At 42.0% G+C, this 18,901-nt stretch overlaps 1 protein-coding gene across 1 annotated transcript in view; it reads left to right on the plus strand.

Moving 5' to 3' along the window:
* Positions 1-18,901, plus strand: part of LOC137321079 (fibrillin-2) — a 394,436-nt gene that overhangs the window by 120,167 nt on the left and 255,368 nt on the right. The window contains exon 7 of the mRNA XM_067983259.1: positions 14,010-14,135. Within this exon, the coding sequence (XP_067839360.1) occupies positions 14,010-14,135 (126 nt within the window). The remainder of the gene's footprint in view (positions 1-14,009; positions 14,136-18,901) is intronic.

The following is an 18,901-nucleotide window of genomic DNA, read 5'->3' on the forward strand; positions in this document are numbered from 1 at the left end:
GAGTTTCCTGTCTGTGTGAGGGATAACACAGCTGAAATTGTGATATAGCGTACAGAGGATTTGGGGCTGCAGCACCATATTCTGATACTCCATGGTACAGCACGTTGGAGCTCTGGCATTGTGTTACACTTCAGCAATCCATATCTTGGCATTTTAGTAATAATGAATTAAAATCTATTTGTGGCTAATGACTTACCAAGGAGAAAGTAACCTGTCGTTATTCTGAGTCACAGAGTAGGCTGAATATGTTATTCCTCAAATCACTGGCCATGGCTAGAAGTGAAGTGACTAAACAAGCTACAACTTTGGTTATTGAAGGAGGATGTTTTTATTTTCCTGAGAAGCGCTAGCTATTCCATAAAGGTGTGGACTGTAGCCCAAAAATTACCAACTAAGTGCATTCAGAAAACCCTTTTGATCTAATGAACCAACTGATCTCCGATTGCTTCCATCTGCTGTCTGATGAAAACCTACACTTCACTAGCTAACATGTCACATAATTCACCGAAAGGAAGAAATGACTTAAAGGAAAGTTAGTTTTATTTTCACACCCAAGGCTCTGAGAAAACTAACTAGTGTGCCAAAGATTTCTTTTGGATTTGCCACCCAAAATATATTTTTAAGAAGAATTAAATCTGAATGCTAGTCCTAAAAGTTTTTTTTTGAAATAATTTATTATATGTTGTCTACACTATGGATCTTGTCTGGTAGTTAATCAGTATTAACAATAACTTACATTCATAGAGCACCTTTAAGATAGTGAAACATCCCAAGGCACGTCACAGAGCGATGGGAAAATATCCAGACATCAAGCAGGGATTTAGAGAAGAGTTGGGGGAGATGACCAAGGTGAGGTCAAAGAAGTGGGTTTTAATGAAGCTTTTGAAGGTAGGAAGAGAGGAAGCAAGATGGAGGAGTTTATGAAGAGAATTCCAGAGAGCAGGGCCATGGTGGCTGAAAGTTCACTCACCAATGGTTCAACAGAGGAAGTAAAGGTATGCATAGAAATCCAGACACAGTAAAAACAACTTGCATTAATGTAGCACCTTTAATGTAGTAAAACGTTCCTGTGAGCTGGAATGTAGGGTCAGAAAGTTAACATGCCAGGTACAGCAAGCAATTAGGAAGGCAAATGGTATGTTAGCCATTATTGCAAGGGGGTTGGAGTATGAGTAAGGATGATGTGGAGATGCCGGTGATGGACTGGGGTTGACAATTGTAAACAATTTTACAACACCAAGTTATAGTCCAGCAATTTTATTTTAAATTCACAAGCTTTCGGAGGCTACCTCCTTCCTCAGGTGAACGATGCGGAGTTCACCTGAGGAAGGAGGTAGCCTCCGGCGCATCGTTCACCTGAGGAAGGAGGTAGCCTCCGAAAGCTTGTGAATTTAAAATAAAATTGCTGGACTATAACTTGGTGTTGTAAAATTGTTTACAATTATGAGTAAGGAGGTCTTGCTGCAATTATATAGGGCTCTGGTGAGACCACACCTGGAGTACTGTGTAGAGTTTTGGTCTCCTTACCTAAGGATATACTTGCCTTGGCAGGGGTGCAACAAAGGTTCACTAGATTGATTCCTGGAATGAGACGGTTTGTCCTATGAGGAGAGATTGAGTAAATGGGCCTATATTCTCTGGAGTTTAGAAGAATGAGAGGTGATCTCATTGAAAAGTATAACATTCTTAGAGGGCTTGACATGGTAGATGCTGAGAGGCTGTTTCCCCTGGCTGGAGAGTCTAGAACTAGGGCCCATAGTCTCAGTGTAAGAGGTCAGCCATTTAGGACCGAGATGAGGAAAAATTTCTTCACTCAGAGGGTTGAGAGTCTTTGGAATTCTCTATCCCAGAGGGCAATGGATGCTCAGTCGTTGAGTATATTCAAGATTGAGATTGATAGATTTTTAGACACTAAGGGAATCAAGGGATATGCGAATAGGGCAGGAATGTGAAGTTGAGGTAGAAGATCAGCCATGATTTTCTTGAATGGCAGAACAGGTTAGAGGGGCCGGATGGCCTACCCCTGCTCCTATTTCTTATGTTCTTATGTTCTTCGATAGCAGAGGTAGAGTGGACCAAAACCATGGAAAAATTTGTTGATGAAGATAAGAAATTTGAAATCAATGTGTTGGGGGATGCGAGGATAGGAGTGAAAAGTGAGTAAGGACTTAATGTGGGATAGGATGCAGATGACATATTTCTGGATGAATTGGAGTTTGTGCAAAGAGCAACTCAGTAGGCTGGCAAAGAGAACATTAGAATAATCAAATTTGAAGTGATGAAACACGGAGAAGGTTTTCAGTAGTGGTGGGGATGAGTTATGGGTTAAGACGGAAACCTTGCCCATCTCTGCCCACATGTACTGAATGTGGAGTTTGAAGTTCAGCTCAAGTTCAAACAGGACAAAAAAATTGCATATTGATGAATTTAGCCTGAGTAAACAGCTGGGGAGTGGGATGGAATCGGGGCTGAACCTGATGGCTTTGGTCAGGCTAATATTTAATTGGGGAATTTTTGTCCCATCCACAACTTCATTGTCAAACAGTGGGTTGAACAGCATGGTGACACTCATGGAGTTGAGGATGGTGGTGGAGAATAAAGCTGGTGTTGTCGACATACAGATTAAAGCTGACCCCATATTTACGAATGAACCTGGATTTTCTGATCGGTGGTAACCAACTGAGTTACTAAAGTTAAAATAATGCCGATCAGAAAATTCAGGCTAGAATCTCTCCAAGAGAATAGTAAAGTTAGAAGCAGGATAAAATTCCATGTGTTCCAGGGAGGTTAAATACTGTCATATCAGTTGTAGTGGATCCTATTTGAATAAATGAAGACAGGAAACTAGAAGTTAAAGGAAGACAAATTACCGGGCGATTATTATACCTCGGATGTTGCACTTTCAAATGTTTCACACTGACGCTTTAGCTTTCTTTTCATAGCCCTGGTGTATATTCTAAAGTTTATTATTTACCAAATTTTCCCATTCTCTCCTGAACTCATACTGTTCCAAGGGTGCCATCTGCCCTCTAGTACGTTGTCCAAGTGGTTCTTATTCATGTGTAAGCCTGAACAGTAAAGGGGTAATTTTGTGAGGCTCTGTTCCCTGCATAGAGCCTCACGAGATGGGATCATGGGCAGTAGGATCCACCTATTGTGTTATAATCCTATTTCTGACCCAAGCTCTTGTCTAACAAGAATCTGCACCAGGGAGCAGAACCTCATAAAATTACCCCTTAAGTGTCAGCAGGCTATTGAACCTCCATTATATCCTCAGTCGACATCTACACACATGCATTTTCTAGTAGGACAACTCCAGGAAAATGATTAGGAGCAGGAATCCTAGCCGACATTCTTCTTCCCCATGCACTGAGGCCAGTTCAAGCATTACAACTGTTGTCATAGGTGAGATCAATTAACTCAGTGTCGACTGGGAATTTAACCTGAGATCTTCTGATCAGTGTAGCTCAGTGCTTCCATTGGATAACACTTTTTCATTATATCACTTGGAGAGTTTCAAAATGTTTTTTTGAGTACCTACCATAAACTTGAAATGTCTTTGATATCTTGTAATTTTACAAAGTTTCTTGCAGATTTTCATTTGAAGTATGATTCGTTGGATACTGTACTCAAACTGCTTCTTTTCAATTTGCTTCATGGAATGTGGAAAAAATGAATTACATTGAAAACATTTGAGTAAGCCATGATGCAGAGAAGTATAGCCCCCTTTTTGCAGACTCACTTCACCCCTGCCATCCCTAAATCCTCCCAAGCTCCCTACAGAGCGCTTGGGACTAATGGATGCCTAAGATCCTACTGTCTACGTAAACACCGTTGTGCACTATTTAAACCTCATACACCGAGTGCCCGGTGAGACCCTTACCCCACCCCCAACTCAACCTAAGCCATACCCATCCACACAACCAGCAAGGAATGTCTCTGCTCCTGTCAATTTTAATATGTAAGATCGTAAAAATGATCAGTATGCAAGATCGTCAATGTATGTATCCTCAAGTACTATGTAAGTTATGATGTGCCATGACCCAAGAAGCATGTAAAATTTACTGAATTCAATTTAGAAAAGTTGTCTGAAAATACACATTTCACAAAAACTTAAAGGCACACTATCCTTTTCTTCTCCTTTCCGAACACAAAGGTTTTCCAGACACTTTTTTTTCCACAGTTCATAAAATTCAGAATAAATTATATGGCAATTCACAGATGTGCCGTTGCAGAAGAGATCATGCTGAAAGTACTAAACAGAACTCATATATTTGAAATTGGGCCTGCAACGACATGGAGCATGATCACTCTGTCCCAAACTAATGTCACATGATCAACTGCATGTGGCTTCTTAAATTTTATTTAATATTGGCTCCAAATAGTTTCTAAGGGGTACATTTTCGTCTTCACCGCATGTGTGGTAATCTAGCGGAGCAGATTGCCCGCTGGTTATAGAACCCATCTGATTTTCCTTCCATAATGGAATGAAAATTGGGTGTGTTCTGAAATGGGCGGGTGATCCGCTCCGTGGTGAAGACACAAGTTTACCCCCAAGTGTGTTTCGTTGATCCACTCAAAATGCAATATTCTAATTTTAACATAACACATTGGTATATCTAAAGAAATTGATATACAGTGGGAGGTGAACTTATCAAAGACTAATGTTAAAGGTCAATGGGCTGTATTGTTTCTTCCTCTCATAAATGCTGTTTTATTTTTCCAAGCTTGGTGACATTGCCACCTTTCCTATTCCCTGACCCTGCTGTAAATGATTTCCCATTTTCACTGTGGTCATCCTGAACTAAGTCACTGGACATTCTACTAACATCTTGCATCATTTCATATCCTGCAGCCTAATAATCACATTTTGAGTGGTTTTGTGTAATTGATTTATTGAGGCCTTGAAATGTTCTCTTTTTATTAAGTCGCACAGAAGAGTCCTCTGCCCTAAGATACATATGCACTGGCTGTGAGTAGCGTGTGTCAATTGCATTACACAGAGAATCAGTCTAGCCTTTTACTTATTTTAGATGTAGCCAGTGCTTGTAAGAAGCAACTGAAATGTAGAGTTCCGTTCACATACACATCTTTTACAAAGGTGTTTAATTTGAATGCCTCATATTCCCCAAAACAGCAGGCGATTCCTACTGCTTATACCTGATGTGCTGTAGAGACTTGCCAGATGCTTTGCTGTAATTTGCAGCTATATTGTAGCATTAAATGTTCGGTGTGATGAACGATCCCTGTTTCCTACAGTAATAAAATTACAGGAATATTCTTAAGCCAGAACTGTATTTTGACCGTAGTAGTTTATATTTGCAAAATAAATAAACACTCATTGCAACAGAACATTTCTGAAATATTTGTAATAAAGGTAGGAATATATATTAAAGGCAATAGTCTACAGTTTTCTTGGTTCAAGCTCTTAAGAATTCCAGTTTCACTTTTATGCTTCTCCTCCAACCCACTAAAGTTTTCTCCCCTCTGTCTCCTGACATAGTGTGGTTCCATGGGCAATGGTTACCCTCTGACCTCTTGCTCGAATGGCTATTCTTCAAGTGACTGCCAAGATAGTGAACATTAGTGGGCTATTCAATCATGGTAGCATGGCACGGATCCTGTCCTCATATGATATCCATATGCATACACATTCCAGCAAGTGTCGCTGGATAGTAATCAGGAGCAGAAGCCATGACTGATTTTCCTCTTCCTAGTCCAGGAGAGCTGAGGCTAATTATGTCGCACCCCTGTTGCTACTTCAGTTGAGTCAAAACAGGAATCAAAACTGGGACCGTGGAATTTGCTCTGTATGAGTGAGAACTATGCTGGCTTTACCAACTAAGCCATTGGAGCAGCCAGTTTTGCATTTGTTATAGGGTATATAAAAACAATAACAACTTGCTTTTATAAAGCGCCCTTAACGTAGTAAAACGTCCCAAGGTGCTTGACAGGAGGGTAAGCAGACAAAAATTGACACCAAACCAAAGAAGGAGACATTAGGATAGGTGACCAAAAGCTTGGTCAAAGAGGTAGGTTTTAAGGAACATCTTAAATGAGGAGAGAGAGGTGGAGAGGCAAAGAAATTTCTGGAGGGAATTCCAGAGCTTAGGGCCTAGACGGATAAGAAGACACTACCACCAATGGTGGGATAAAGGAAGTCGGGAATGCACAAGAGGCCAGAGTTGGAGGAACGCAGAGTTATTGGAGGATTGTAGGGCTGGAGGAGGTTACAGAGATAGGGAGGGGCATGGCCATGGAGGGATTTGAACACAAAGATAAGAATTTAAAATTGAGGAATTGGTAGACTGCGAGCCAATATAGATCAGCGAGCATAGGGTCCGGGGGGAGTAAGAGAAGCCATTGCAGGAGATTCTATGGCTACGATTGGACAGCTGGACAATGGAGGAGAGGCGTTGGAGGAGAATGGTGTGGTCAACTGTGTCAAAGGCTGCAGACAGGTTGAGAAGGATGAGGGGGATAGTGCACCATAGTAACAGTCACAAAGGATGTCATTTGTGACTTTGATTAGAGCTGTTTCAGTGCTGTGGGAGGGGCAGAAACCTGATTGGAGAGGTTCTGACATAGAATAACACAGATTAATCAAGGACAGTCAGCATGGATTTGTTAAGGAAAGATCGTGTCTGACTAACTTGATTGAATTTTTTGAGGCGGTAACAAGGAGGGTCGATGAGGGTAGTGTGTTTGATGTAGTCTACATGGATTTTAGCAAGGCTTTTGACAAGGTCCTGTATGGCAGACTGGTCAAAAAAGTAAAAGCCCATGGGATCCAAGGGAAAGTGCCAAATTGGCTCAGTGGCAGGAAGGCTGTTTCTAGTGGGGTTCCACAGGGCTCAGTACTAGAACCCTTGCTTTTTGTGGTATATATTAATGCTTTAGACTTAAATGTAGGGGGCATGATTAAGAAGTTTGCAGATGATACAAAAATTGGCCGTGTGGTTGATAGTGAGGAGGAAAGCTGTAGACTACAGGAAGATATCAATGGACTGGTCAGGTGGGCGGAAAAGTGGCAAATGGAATTCAATCCAGAGAAGTGTGAGGTAATGCATTTTGGGAGGGCAAACAAGGCAAGGGAGTACACAATAAATGGGAGGATACTGAAAGGTGTGGAGGAAGAGAGGGACCTTGGAGTGCATGTCCACAAATCCCTGAACAAGTAGACAAGGTGGTTAAGAAAGCATACGGGATACTTTATTAGCCGAGGTCAAGAATATAAGAGCAGGGAGGTTATGCTAGAACTGTATAAAACACTAGTTGGCCACAACTTGAGTACTGCGTACAGTTCTAGTCACCACATTACAGGAAAGATGTGATTGCACTAGAGACAGTACAGAGGAGATTTACAAGAACGTTGCCAGGACTGGAGAATTTTAGCTATGAAGAAAGATTGGCTAGGCTGTGGTTATTTTCTTTGGAATAGAGGAGGCTGAGGGGAGATTTAATCGAAGTGTATAAAATTATGAGGGGCCTAGATAGAGTGGACAGGAAGGACCTTTTTTTTTTATTCGTTCATGGGATGTGGGCGTCGCTGGCGAGGCCAGCATTTATTGCCCATCCCTAATTGCCCTCGAGAAGGTGGTGGTGAGCCGCCTTCTTGAACCGCTGCAGTCCGTGTGGTGACGATTCTCCCACAGTGCTGTTAGGAAGGGAGTTCCAGGATTTTGACCCAGCGACAATGAAGGAACGGCGATATATTTCCAAGTCGGGATGGTGTGTGACTTGGAGGGGAACGTGCAGGTGGTGTTGTTCCCATGCGCCTGCTGCTCTTGTCCTTCTAGGTGGTAGAGGTCGCGGGTTTGGGAGGTGCTGTCGAAGAAGCCTTGGCGAGTTGCTGCAGTGCATCCTGTGGATGGTGCACACTGCAGCCACAGTGCGCCGGTGGTGAAGGGAGTGAATGTTTAGGGTGGTGGATGGGGTGCCAATCAAGCGGGCTGCTTTATCTTGGATGGTGTCGAGCTTCTTGAGTGTTGTTGGAGCTGCACTCATCCAGGCAAGTGGAGAGTATTCCATCACACTCCTGACTTGTGCCTTGTAGATGGTGGAAAGGCTTTGGGGAGTCAGGAGGTGAGTCACTCGCCGCAGAATACCCAGCCTCTGACCTGCTCTCGTAGCCACAGTATTTATATGGCTGGTCCAGTTAAGTTTCTGGTCAATGGTGACCCCCAGGATGTTGATGGTGGGGGATTCGGCGATGGTAATGCCGTTGAATGTGAAGGGGAGGTGGTTAGACTCTCTCTTGTTGGAGATGGTCATTGCCTGGCACTTATCTGGCGCGAATGTTACTTGCCACTTATGAGCCCAAGCCTGGATGTTGTCCAGGTCTTGCTGCATGCGGGTTCGGACTGCTTCATTATCTGAGGGGTTGCGAATGGAACTGAACACTGTGCAGTCATCAGCGAACATCCCCATTTCTGACCTTATGATGGAGGGAAGGTCATTGATGAAGCAGCTGAAGATGGTTGGGCCTAGGACACTGCCCTGAGGAACTCCTTAGCAGAGAGGTCAATAACCAGGGGGCATAAATTTAAAGTCATTGGTAGAAGGTTTAGAGGGGAGCTGAGGAAAAAAATTTTCACCCAGAGGGTGGTGGGGTCCGGAACGCACTACCTGAAAGGGTGGTAGAGGCAGAAACCCTCATCACATTTAAAAGGTAGATGGATATGCACTTGAAGTGCCTTAACCTACAGGCAATAGACCAAGTGCTGGAAAGTGGGATTAGGCTGGGTAGTTCTATTTCAACTGGCACGGACACAATGGGCCAAATGACCTGCTTCTGTGCCGTAAATTTTCTATGTTTCTATGGAGTTGCGGGAAAGATGGACATAGATTTGTACGGCGACAACATGTTCAAGGACTTTGGAGCGGAAAGGACAGAGTGGTCAAGGATGGTTTTTTTGAGAAGCGGGTTGGTGACGGCAGATTTGAAAGGGAGCATGACAATACCCAAGGAGAGGGAGGCATTTACAATAGCAGCTCGCATGGGTACCAGGAAGAGCAGCTGGGTGATCCACAGTTTAATGGGAATAGGGTCGAGAGTAGGAGGTGGGTCTCATGGACAAGATAAGCTCAGAGAGGGCATGAGGAAAGATAGAATCATAGAGAGGCTACAGAACGGAAGGAGGACATACGGCCCATCGAGTCCACGCCGTCTCTATGCACGAGCAATCCAGCTAGCCCCACTCCCCTGCACTATCCCTGTAGCCGTGCACATTTTTTCCTTTCAAGCATTTATCCAGTTCTCTTTTGAAGGCCATGATTGAATCTGCCTACACCACCCCCTCGGGCAGTGCATTCCAGATCCTAACCGCTCACTGTGTAAAAAAGTTTTTCCTCATGTCACCTTTGGTTCTTTTGCCAATCACCTTAAATCTATGTCCGCTGGTTCTTCACCCTTCCACCAATGGGAACAGTTCCTCCCTATCTACTCCATCTAGACCCTTCATGATTTTGAATACCTCTATCAAATCTCCTCGCAACCGTCTCTGTTCCAAGGAGAACAACCCCAGCTTCTCCACTCTAGCCACGTAACTGAAATTCCTCATCTCTGGAATCATTCTAGTAAATCTCTTCTGCACCCTCTCTAAGGCCTTCACATCTTTCCTAAAGTGCGGTGCCCAGAACTGGACACAATACTCCAGGTGTGGCTGAACCAGTATTTCATGAAGGTTCATCATGACTTCCATTCTTTTGTACTCTATGCCTCTATTTATAAAGCCCTGGATTATGTATGCTTTTTTAACTGCTTTCTCAACCTGCCCTGCCACCTTCAACGATTTGTGCACATAAACCCCCAGATCTCTCTGTTCCTGTACCCCTTTTAGAGTTGTGCCCTCTAGTTTATATTGCCTCTCCTTGTTCTTCCTACCAAAATGTATCTCTTCCCTTTTTTCTGCATTAAATTTCATCTGCCACATGTCCGCCCATGCCACCAGCCTGTCTATATCCTCTTGAAGTCTATTACTGTCCTCCTCATTGTTTACTACACTTTCAAGTTTTGCGTCAACTGCAAATTTTGAAATTATGCCCTGTACGCCGAAGTCCAAGTCATTAATATATATCAAGAAAAGCAGTGGTCCCAGCACTAACCCCTGGGGAACACCATTGTACACTTCTCTCCGGTCTGAAAAACAACCGTTCACCACTACTCTCTGTTTCCTGTCCCTTAGCCAATTCTATATCCATGTTGCTACTGCCCCCTTTATTCCACGGGCCGCAATCTTGATGATAAGCCTACTGTGCGGCACTTTATCAAACGCCTTTTGAAAGTCCATATACACCACATCAACTGCATTGCCCTCATCTATCCTCTCTGTTACCTCATCAAAAAACTCTATCAGGTTAGTTAAACACGATTTGCCTTTAACAAATCCATGCTGGCTTTCCCTAATCAATCCATATTCGTCCAAGTGACTGTTAATTCTGTCCCAGATTTTTGTTTCTAAAAGTTTCCCACCACTGAGGTTAAACTGACTGGCCTATAGTTGCTGTGTTTATCCTTACACCCTTTTTTGAACAAGGATGTAACATTTGCAATTCTCTAGTCCTCTGGCATCACCCCCGTATCTACGGATGTTTGGAAGATTATGGCCAGTACCTCCACAATTTCCACCCTTACTTCCCTCAGCAACCTCGGATGCATCCCATCCGGACCGGGTGACTTATCTACTTTAAGTACAGCTAGCCTTTCAAGTGCTTCTTCTTTATGAATTTTTAGCCAATCCAGTATCTCAACTATATCTTCCTTTACTGAGACTCCGGCAGCATCATCTTCCTTGGTAAAGACAGATGAAAAGTACTCATTTAGTCCATCGGCCATCCCCTCTGCCTCCATGAGTAGATCTCCTTTATGGTCCCTAATCAGCCTCACCCCTTCTCTTACTAACCTTTTACTGTTTACATACCTGTAGAAGACTTTTGGATTCCCTTTTATGTTGGCCACCAGTCTATTCTCATACTCTCTCTTTGCCCCTCTTATTGCTTTTTTCACTTACCCTCTGAACTTTCTATATTCTGCCTGGTTCTCACTTGTGTTATCAATCTGACATCTGTCATACGCCCCTTTTTTCCATTTCATATTACTCACTATCTCTTTTGTTATCCAGGGAGCTCTGGCTTTAGTTGCCCTACCTTTCTGCCTCGTGGTAATGTGTCTAAACTGTACCCGAACCCCTTCTCCTTAAAGGCTGCCCACTGTTCAATTACAGTTTTGCCTGTCAATCTTTGATTCCAATTTACCCGGACCAGATCTGTTCTCATCCCATTGAAATTGGCCCTCCTCCAATTGAGTAATTTTACTTTAAAGTGGTCCGTGTCCTTTTCCATAGCTATTCTAAACCTTATGATTCTATGATTGCAGCTCCCTTATTGCTCCCCCTCTTTATACAGATAGGAGAGCAACTGGAGAAAGATGCGCATTCAAGGCTAGGATGGGGGGAGCCTTGGGGAAATCTTGGCTTGGTGTGCTAGGGGAAGGGAGGGATGCGGCAGAGGCAGCTGAATTGATTGTCTCAGTGACAAAGAAGTACGTGGGCTCGATGCACTTGTTTCAGGTGAGGGTGAAAGGGGCAGGGGAGAGGGTTGAAGGAGATGGCTGGTAGTGGAGAAAAGAAGCCGGGGGTCATCTTTGCATTTCAGGATGATCCTTTAGTAGTGAGCAGTTTTGGCAGAGGAGAGAAATCTGTCTCGGACTTAAGGGAGTGAAGATGGGGGCCGTACCAAGGGGAAGAACCAGGGTGGGAGAGAGTAAGGATATTAATAGGGAGAAAGGCATCAAAGGTAGAGGTGAGTTTGTGATTGAGAAGATCAGTAGCTGCAGATGTATTGTGGCAAATGGTGGGCCAAAGGCTAGGCAGTTGGGAGTTTGAAAGTATTGTAGTAAGTGATCTGGGGTTTAACAATGAGAACATTTTTTACAGTTTTTATAGATTACTATAAAAACGGGTAAGGAGCATATAATCCAGAAAATAAAATTCCAATATTTTAGTGTTTTAGTAACTTAAAAACATGAAACTAGAGAATCCTATTTATAATCACATTTATATTCCTGGCATTGCACTAAGAAACATAAAAATGCACCCTTACCTTACTCTCACAGCAGCAAGGACTCACTTTTTCATAATTTGTGGATGGCTGCCAGATGTCTAATGGAGAAAAGTGACAGATGTGAATGTAAACATGTTTAGAAGAATGAGAGGGGATCTCGCTGAAACGTATAAAATTCTGACAGGGCTAGACAGACTGGATGTAGGGAGGATTTTTTCCCCCTGGCTGGGGGTTCTAGAATGAGGGGTCACAGTCTCAGGATATGGGGTAGGACATTTAGGACTGAGATGAGGAGAAATTTCTTCACTCAGAGGGCGGTGAACCTGTGGAAGTCTCTACCACAGAGGGCTGTGGAGGCCAAGTCACTGACTATATTTAAGAAGGAGATAGATAGATTTCTAGACACAAAAGGCATCAAGGGATATGGGGAGAGAGCGGGAATATGGTATTGAGATAGAGGATCAGCCATTGAATGGTGGAGCAGGCTCGAAGGGCTGAATGGCGTACTGCTGCTTCTCGTTTCTATGTTTCTATGTTTCTGTGTTAATGGGGAAGAGTGATGTAAAAGGCCCTTCCAAAATCAGAATTGCAAAGTAGAAGTGCCTTGTAAGTTTCTAATTCCAGGAGAAAATATCTGTCTCAAACTCATTGCGACAGGGCCCCTTTAGCTTCTTTTCAAATGGAGCTAGTAAGATTTTATTCCCTTGCCCTACTCAGCCAGGTGTTAAAGAGACATTGTCATTCTCAATTTCCGGTTTATATGTCAGAAATTCCTGCATGTAACACGCTTCCATAACATCAGCCAAAAGTGCAGTACTTGAGTTTAAACAGCATAGTCTTCATACTGAAGCTCACATATTAAGACAGCGCAGGTGAAATGCTTAAAAATAACATTTTTGGAATGATCGCAGTTAAATGATTTTACTATTACATAATTGTCCATTCTATCACTCTTCTTGGTGTACAATGAAGGCCCCTTTAATAAGTGATCATGTAGCAAGTTCAATGGAGCACAGCAAGTTGTCAATTGACAGTGCAGAAGGGAGTCTATGTGACATCTTCCCGTAGTCTAATGCTACAGCTGTTTAATTACTCTTAACTATTCTTTTCATTCTATTGTTTATATAATAACATCTTTTGAGGGGCACTGTCTTCATTTTAGGAAGAAATAACAGAACAGCAACAATGCTTTTGCAATGCAATGACATATTTTGTAAATTAATTCATCAAATCACAATGTTTGCAAAAATAATATCTATTATTAACTATTGCACATAGAAGTTATGCATCTAATGTGCTTCCATGAAACTCCAGTTGGAAAGTATTACTTGGAGTCTATGGCAGAGGTAGAAGGATAGAGTTATGTATCATTGGTGTACCTGTGGAAGCTGACCTCATACTTGTGAGTGATGTAACCAAGGAGTGGCATGATAAGTAGAAGGAGACCAAACATAGAGTCTGGGGAATGCCAGAGGTGATCATGTGGACATTGGAGGAAATACATTGATTTCTGGTTTCCTCTGAAAGGTAGAGAGTCACAATACACGTGCAGTTATAGAAAATACTCTGCGTGCAGAGAAACACTCAAAATATCAGAGGAAACTAGAACAGCACTGCTAGGGGTAGGTATAACTTTGCTGATGGAAACCATTATAAAAGACCCATATTTTCTCTTAAAATGAAAGCAGAATATGTTTGATATAAATCATATATTCATTGAAAAATTCCATTAATATTAGACTTGAACTGGATCCGAAAGCTGTCTAGACGAAAGCCTATTAAGAGTCCTGCAGCTTGATAATCTCACACAAGACTTTTTCTTTTTCTTTCTTCAGACCCAGCAGCTGCTGTGCTTATGCAGCAGCATTTACTGAAGACAGATGTAGCTAGTGTGTGCAGTTTGACTGATTTGCAGTTTACTTAACTGAAGTGCGGTTTTCTTCCAGATGTTGATGAATGTCAGGCCATCCCAGGTCTGTGCCAAGGTGGAAACTGCATCAACACTGTTGGTTCCTACGAGTGCAAATGTCCTTCTGGTCATAAGCAGAGTGAAGTATCTCAGAAATGCGAAGGTAAGCAGCTGATCTCGGGGTTTTATATAGTGTGTTTATTACTGCAGTTCAGCAGGTAGCATCAATTTACATGCAATTTATACGTGGCTGACTGCTGAGCTTTCCCCCAGTGATTAAAGTTACCAGTTACATAACTGGAAAAAAAGAACTAACATTCTTTTCCTTTTGTACTTTATTCCATTTTGTTATTATGGAAGAATGGATGGCCAGAGTTGAATTGCAGATGCGTACATATAGCCTTGAGTTGGTTTTGATCCAGTACAATTGGCGCAATCATGAGTGTACATACAACACCAAAAGCAGTGAGGGACCTCAGTAAGGGATACATATATGCATCTGTAGTTTATCTACGTTCTATTTTTTGTATCATACATAGAACTTGCTATGTTCCATTCTTGAAGAGGTAGCCATTGTTGGATTCAGACCAGTTGTCTATATATTTGAGGACATCATTGGTAATGAAGAATGTTGGCCCCGATATTTACGGGGAGGTGGGGAGGGAGCGGGGGTGCATGTCAGCTGCCGGGAAACTCAGAAATACCGGGAAGGCATCCTGTCGAATCTAATGGCAGGACCTCATTAGAATTTTTTTACTTCGTTTCCCATCCGGCAGTCGGCCAGATTGAGAGACTGGTTGCTGCCGGGCGGGAATGCCTGCTATTGAAGACTGCAGCCAGGGATCGGATTGTGAGGAGGAGAGAGATCAGATCGCAGTGAGGAGAGAGATCAGATCAGGGGCGGGGGGGGGGAGATCAGATTGCAGGAGGGGATCGGACGATCGCATGGGGGGTCAGAAGATCGCAGCAGGTTTGCTTGAGGGGCCGGGGCAAAGCATTCCTGCTCCTCCTGGCCCACAAGCAGCGCTGGAACATAAGAACATAGGAACATGAGTAGGCCATTTAGCTCCTCGAGCCTTTTCCACCATTTATGGCTGATCTGTGACCTAACTCCATATACCCGCCTTAGCCCCATATCCCTTAATAACTTTGGTTAACAAAAATCTATCAATCTCAGATTTAAAATTAACAATTGAGCTAGCATCAACTGCCGTTTGCGGAAGAGAGTTCCAAACTTCTACCACCCTTTGCGTGTAGAAGTGTTTCCTAACTTCACTCCTGAAAGTCCTGGCTCTAATTTTTAGGCTATGTCCCCTAGTCCTAGACTCCCCACCCAGTGGAAATAGTTTCTCTCTATCTGCCCTATCAGTTCCCCTTAATATCTTGAAAACTTTGATCAAATCGCCCCTTAATCTTCTAAATTCCAGGGAATACAACCCTAGTTTGTGTAATCTCTCCTCGTAATTTAACCCTTGGAGTCCAGGTATCATTCTAGTAAATCTATACTGTACTCCCTCCAAGGCCAATTTACCCTTTCTAAGGTGTAGTACCCAGAGCTGAACACAGTCCTCCAGGTGTGGTCTAACCAGGGCTTGTATAGCTGTAGCATAACTTTTATCCCCTTGTATTCTAGTCCTCTAGATATAAAAGCCAGCATTCCCTTAGCTTTTTTGATTATTTTCTGTACCTGTCCATGACAGGAAAAGCACTTATCTGCTGGATCCAGCAGTCCTTGCCTCCTTTCAGCTGCCGGGTTTCCCATGCTGGAGGCATTAAATCCAAATCACTGACAAAATCTTAGGCAGGGAACCTCAATAACAGATTATAATTACCGACCCACCTCTTGAGAGCCGATTACTTGGCCGTCCCCCAACCCGTCTTGGTTAAAACCGGAATTGAGGGGGGGTTGGGGTCGGGTTTCTCATTTTAACAATTTAACCCACTGTCCCACCCTTCCTGGGGGGGTTAAAATTCCCTCCGATTGTCCTGTGATGTCAGAAATGCAATATTACAATATATGTTTGACTGGAGGAAAATAACTGGCAACGTCTGTTGTGAGAATGTAAGGATTACATAAATACTGTTTTAGAAAATACACATGGATAGAGGAACCTATGTATATCATGCATGGAAGAATGGATAGTTGGGGAACTAATGCAATTGAAGTATTCAGATGATATAAACCTGATGTAAAGTTCAAGCACTTTCTGTATGTTACCTGAAGTAATGTGAAGTGTATGAACCTAATTTCAACTATTCCATTTTGCTTTATTCCACTTTAGCTCTGAGTTCCATGCTTTTAAGGCTTGCCACAAAAATTCACCTAACATAATGGGCTTACATTTCCTCTGTACAATTTTGTTAGTGTGTTCACATTAAATTCCCATCTGTGCTATTTTAACATGGGCCTGGAAATTTGTTGGAGCTGCTCCCGCTGCACTGGTGTAACTTTGCCGGAAGTGCGAAGGAAACCCTATATACGTGGATAAACGGGCTTTCTGTCGCACTTTCGGTGAAGTAACGACGGCAGAGTGGGAGCAGCTCTGAGGAATTTCCCGACCATAGTCTTTAACCCATTTAAAATAACCAAAAGTGAAGCATTTTTGTCTGATTTAGCTTGGCTTTTTTTTAGCACTGTCATGGTCCATAAGGGGTTAAAAATCACTAGAACTCACAGAAAACATGACCTAATTTATTGTCGATCCAGTAGTTGGAACAATTAGTAAATTTGTGTTATCCAGATTTTCGAAGGAGGGTCAAAGTCATTCAATTCAAATACAAATATCTTGTGGGTTTGGTTCAATTTATGTTGGCAGTTTTTTTAAAAAAAATGCTTAGCCCTGGACATTTTTTGGTAAGTATTTCTCAGCCTGACTAGTTCAGACTGGAGAGTCTGTCTGAAATCTTTGGTGTGTGATAGTCAGTCCAGATAGATTCTGTGCATTTTGAGAAAAAGAAATGAGCTGCCGCAAAAGAATACATAGTTCAGCACAACGGTCAAGACTAATTTCTACTTACTTGGGATAGTTAAGTTAGTAACTGCTGTAAAATTTATATTGTGCCATTGTACTGTTTATTTATTCTTTTACTGCTTTATAAATTTGTTTGGTAGTTAAAGTCTAGTCACAGTCCAGTAAAGTATTATTCTACTGCCTTCTGAAGTCTGTGAGGACACACGATAACACCAGTAAGCCGAAACTTAGTGAAGTTGGTTCTCTGAGCCCGAGGCGTGCTACAAATTTATCTAGATATCTCGGCAATTGATAGCACCATCTGGGACATCGAGAATAAAGCTGATGCAGTTGATGCTGAACCCAACAAATTCTAAAGTAAAAGAGTAAACCCCTCCCCGAAAACATAACAGTAGCATACAGTTGCACTTTGCATGTCCTGAATGTTGCTGTCTTTACTGTCTGGCTTGTCAGATTATTGCATATAATTACTACCCTTCCTCATAGCTGTTTTAGGACTATTGTGTAGAAATTATTGTTATTGTTATCATATGAACACTTAACTCATACCAAATTTCATTCTTCGCTATTTCAACCCATTAAAATTTGATACATTCGCATAAAGCATCCGCCCAGTGACATCTGTGACAATTAAATTTACCTTTATTTCTCACTAATTTAAATGTATGTCCTCTGGCTCTGTTTTACTGACAATATATTTAATATTTATTTGGCGTAAGTGGTTGCACTCTCCTTACTCTTTTTAAGTTACTCTGTGAAATTGGAATTTTACTTTAATTCTTAAGGCCGAACAGTAAACATCTGAAGCATTTCTTTCAATTAAATATGAGAATCTGTTAATAAATCATGAACAATGTAGTCTTTAACACAGAGATGATACTATTTTCTCTAAATAACAAACAGAGAAATATTGAATAGAGTTTTCCTCTCATTGTGCTTCCATATTTATGCTACTGTCCCATTATGGTTCAGTGCACACCTTTACTTACGTCTGAGACTGTAAATGGGTGATCAGAGCAGAATCAAACTCAGTCATTTGGGCAGTTTTTTGTGATCATTCTCCATATGGCAAGATCGATCAGATCCAAACTACTGAAGAAGTCATTGTGGTGTGATTATATGGATAAACACTATCACTAGGGGATTAACAACAGCGTTCAGTTTTGCATTTCTCTGTAAGCAGATTACCTCTTGATGTTTTATTTTGGCTGTTTTGTTTATAAATCCAGATGCTATACTTTTTTTAATAAGTAAAGGATGTTGTCAAGTTGCAACAGGAACCTTACCCTCATTAGCCATATTGCATGGGATGGGGAGAAAGGAGCTTGGTCGATGGAGGAGGTTGAGGGCAGTTGCTGTTTGAAACAGCACATGCTACATAATTTCCCCCAAAATACCTATAAGGTCACATAAGCCTTTAACCTTATTTAAAGATAGTGTAAGAAACCTTGATAGATGCAAGATAATCTTGTTTTATCTGTTTTTTTTGTCTAAAATTAGTTTGAAGTTGAATGAGTTTGTTCAGTAAACTGATCCTGGATCAAGTATCCTCTCTTTCACAGCTGAGATGTCAAACCTTGTTTTTTTAGCTGGAGTTAAACACATATATCTCTAGAATCAGTGACAATCAATGCTTGTTTTGATGATGGAGCCGAAAGAAACTACCCTGTTGTCAAAAAAGCGCCTCTGCATGGCAAATAGCATTTAAAAGGGATATCACCATTGAACTCTTTTAGTGTGGTGTTATGCACCTTAATTTCCATTCCCATCTGAGGTGAAGTGAGAACTAGAACTCTCCAAACAGGGGTCATTTACAGAACAAACATGTCCCATTGTCAAAGGTTGTCCTGTATTTGTTACCCTACATTAATCACGTAACACCCTTGCCTCAGTAGACAAATAGGTCATCCTTTTTTCAGCAGTTGTAACATCACCTACGTAGAGATCATAAATTGGA

The sequence above is a fragment of the Heptranchias perlo genome, chromosome 4 (genome assembly GCF_035084215.1).
Source record: "Heptranchias perlo isolate sHepPer1 chromosome 4, sHepPer1.hap1, whole genome shotgun sequence".
In the NCBI taxonomy this organism is placed as follows: Eukaryota; Metazoa; Chordata; class Chondrichthyes; order Hexanchiformes; family Hexanchidae; genus Heptranchias; species Heptranchias perlo.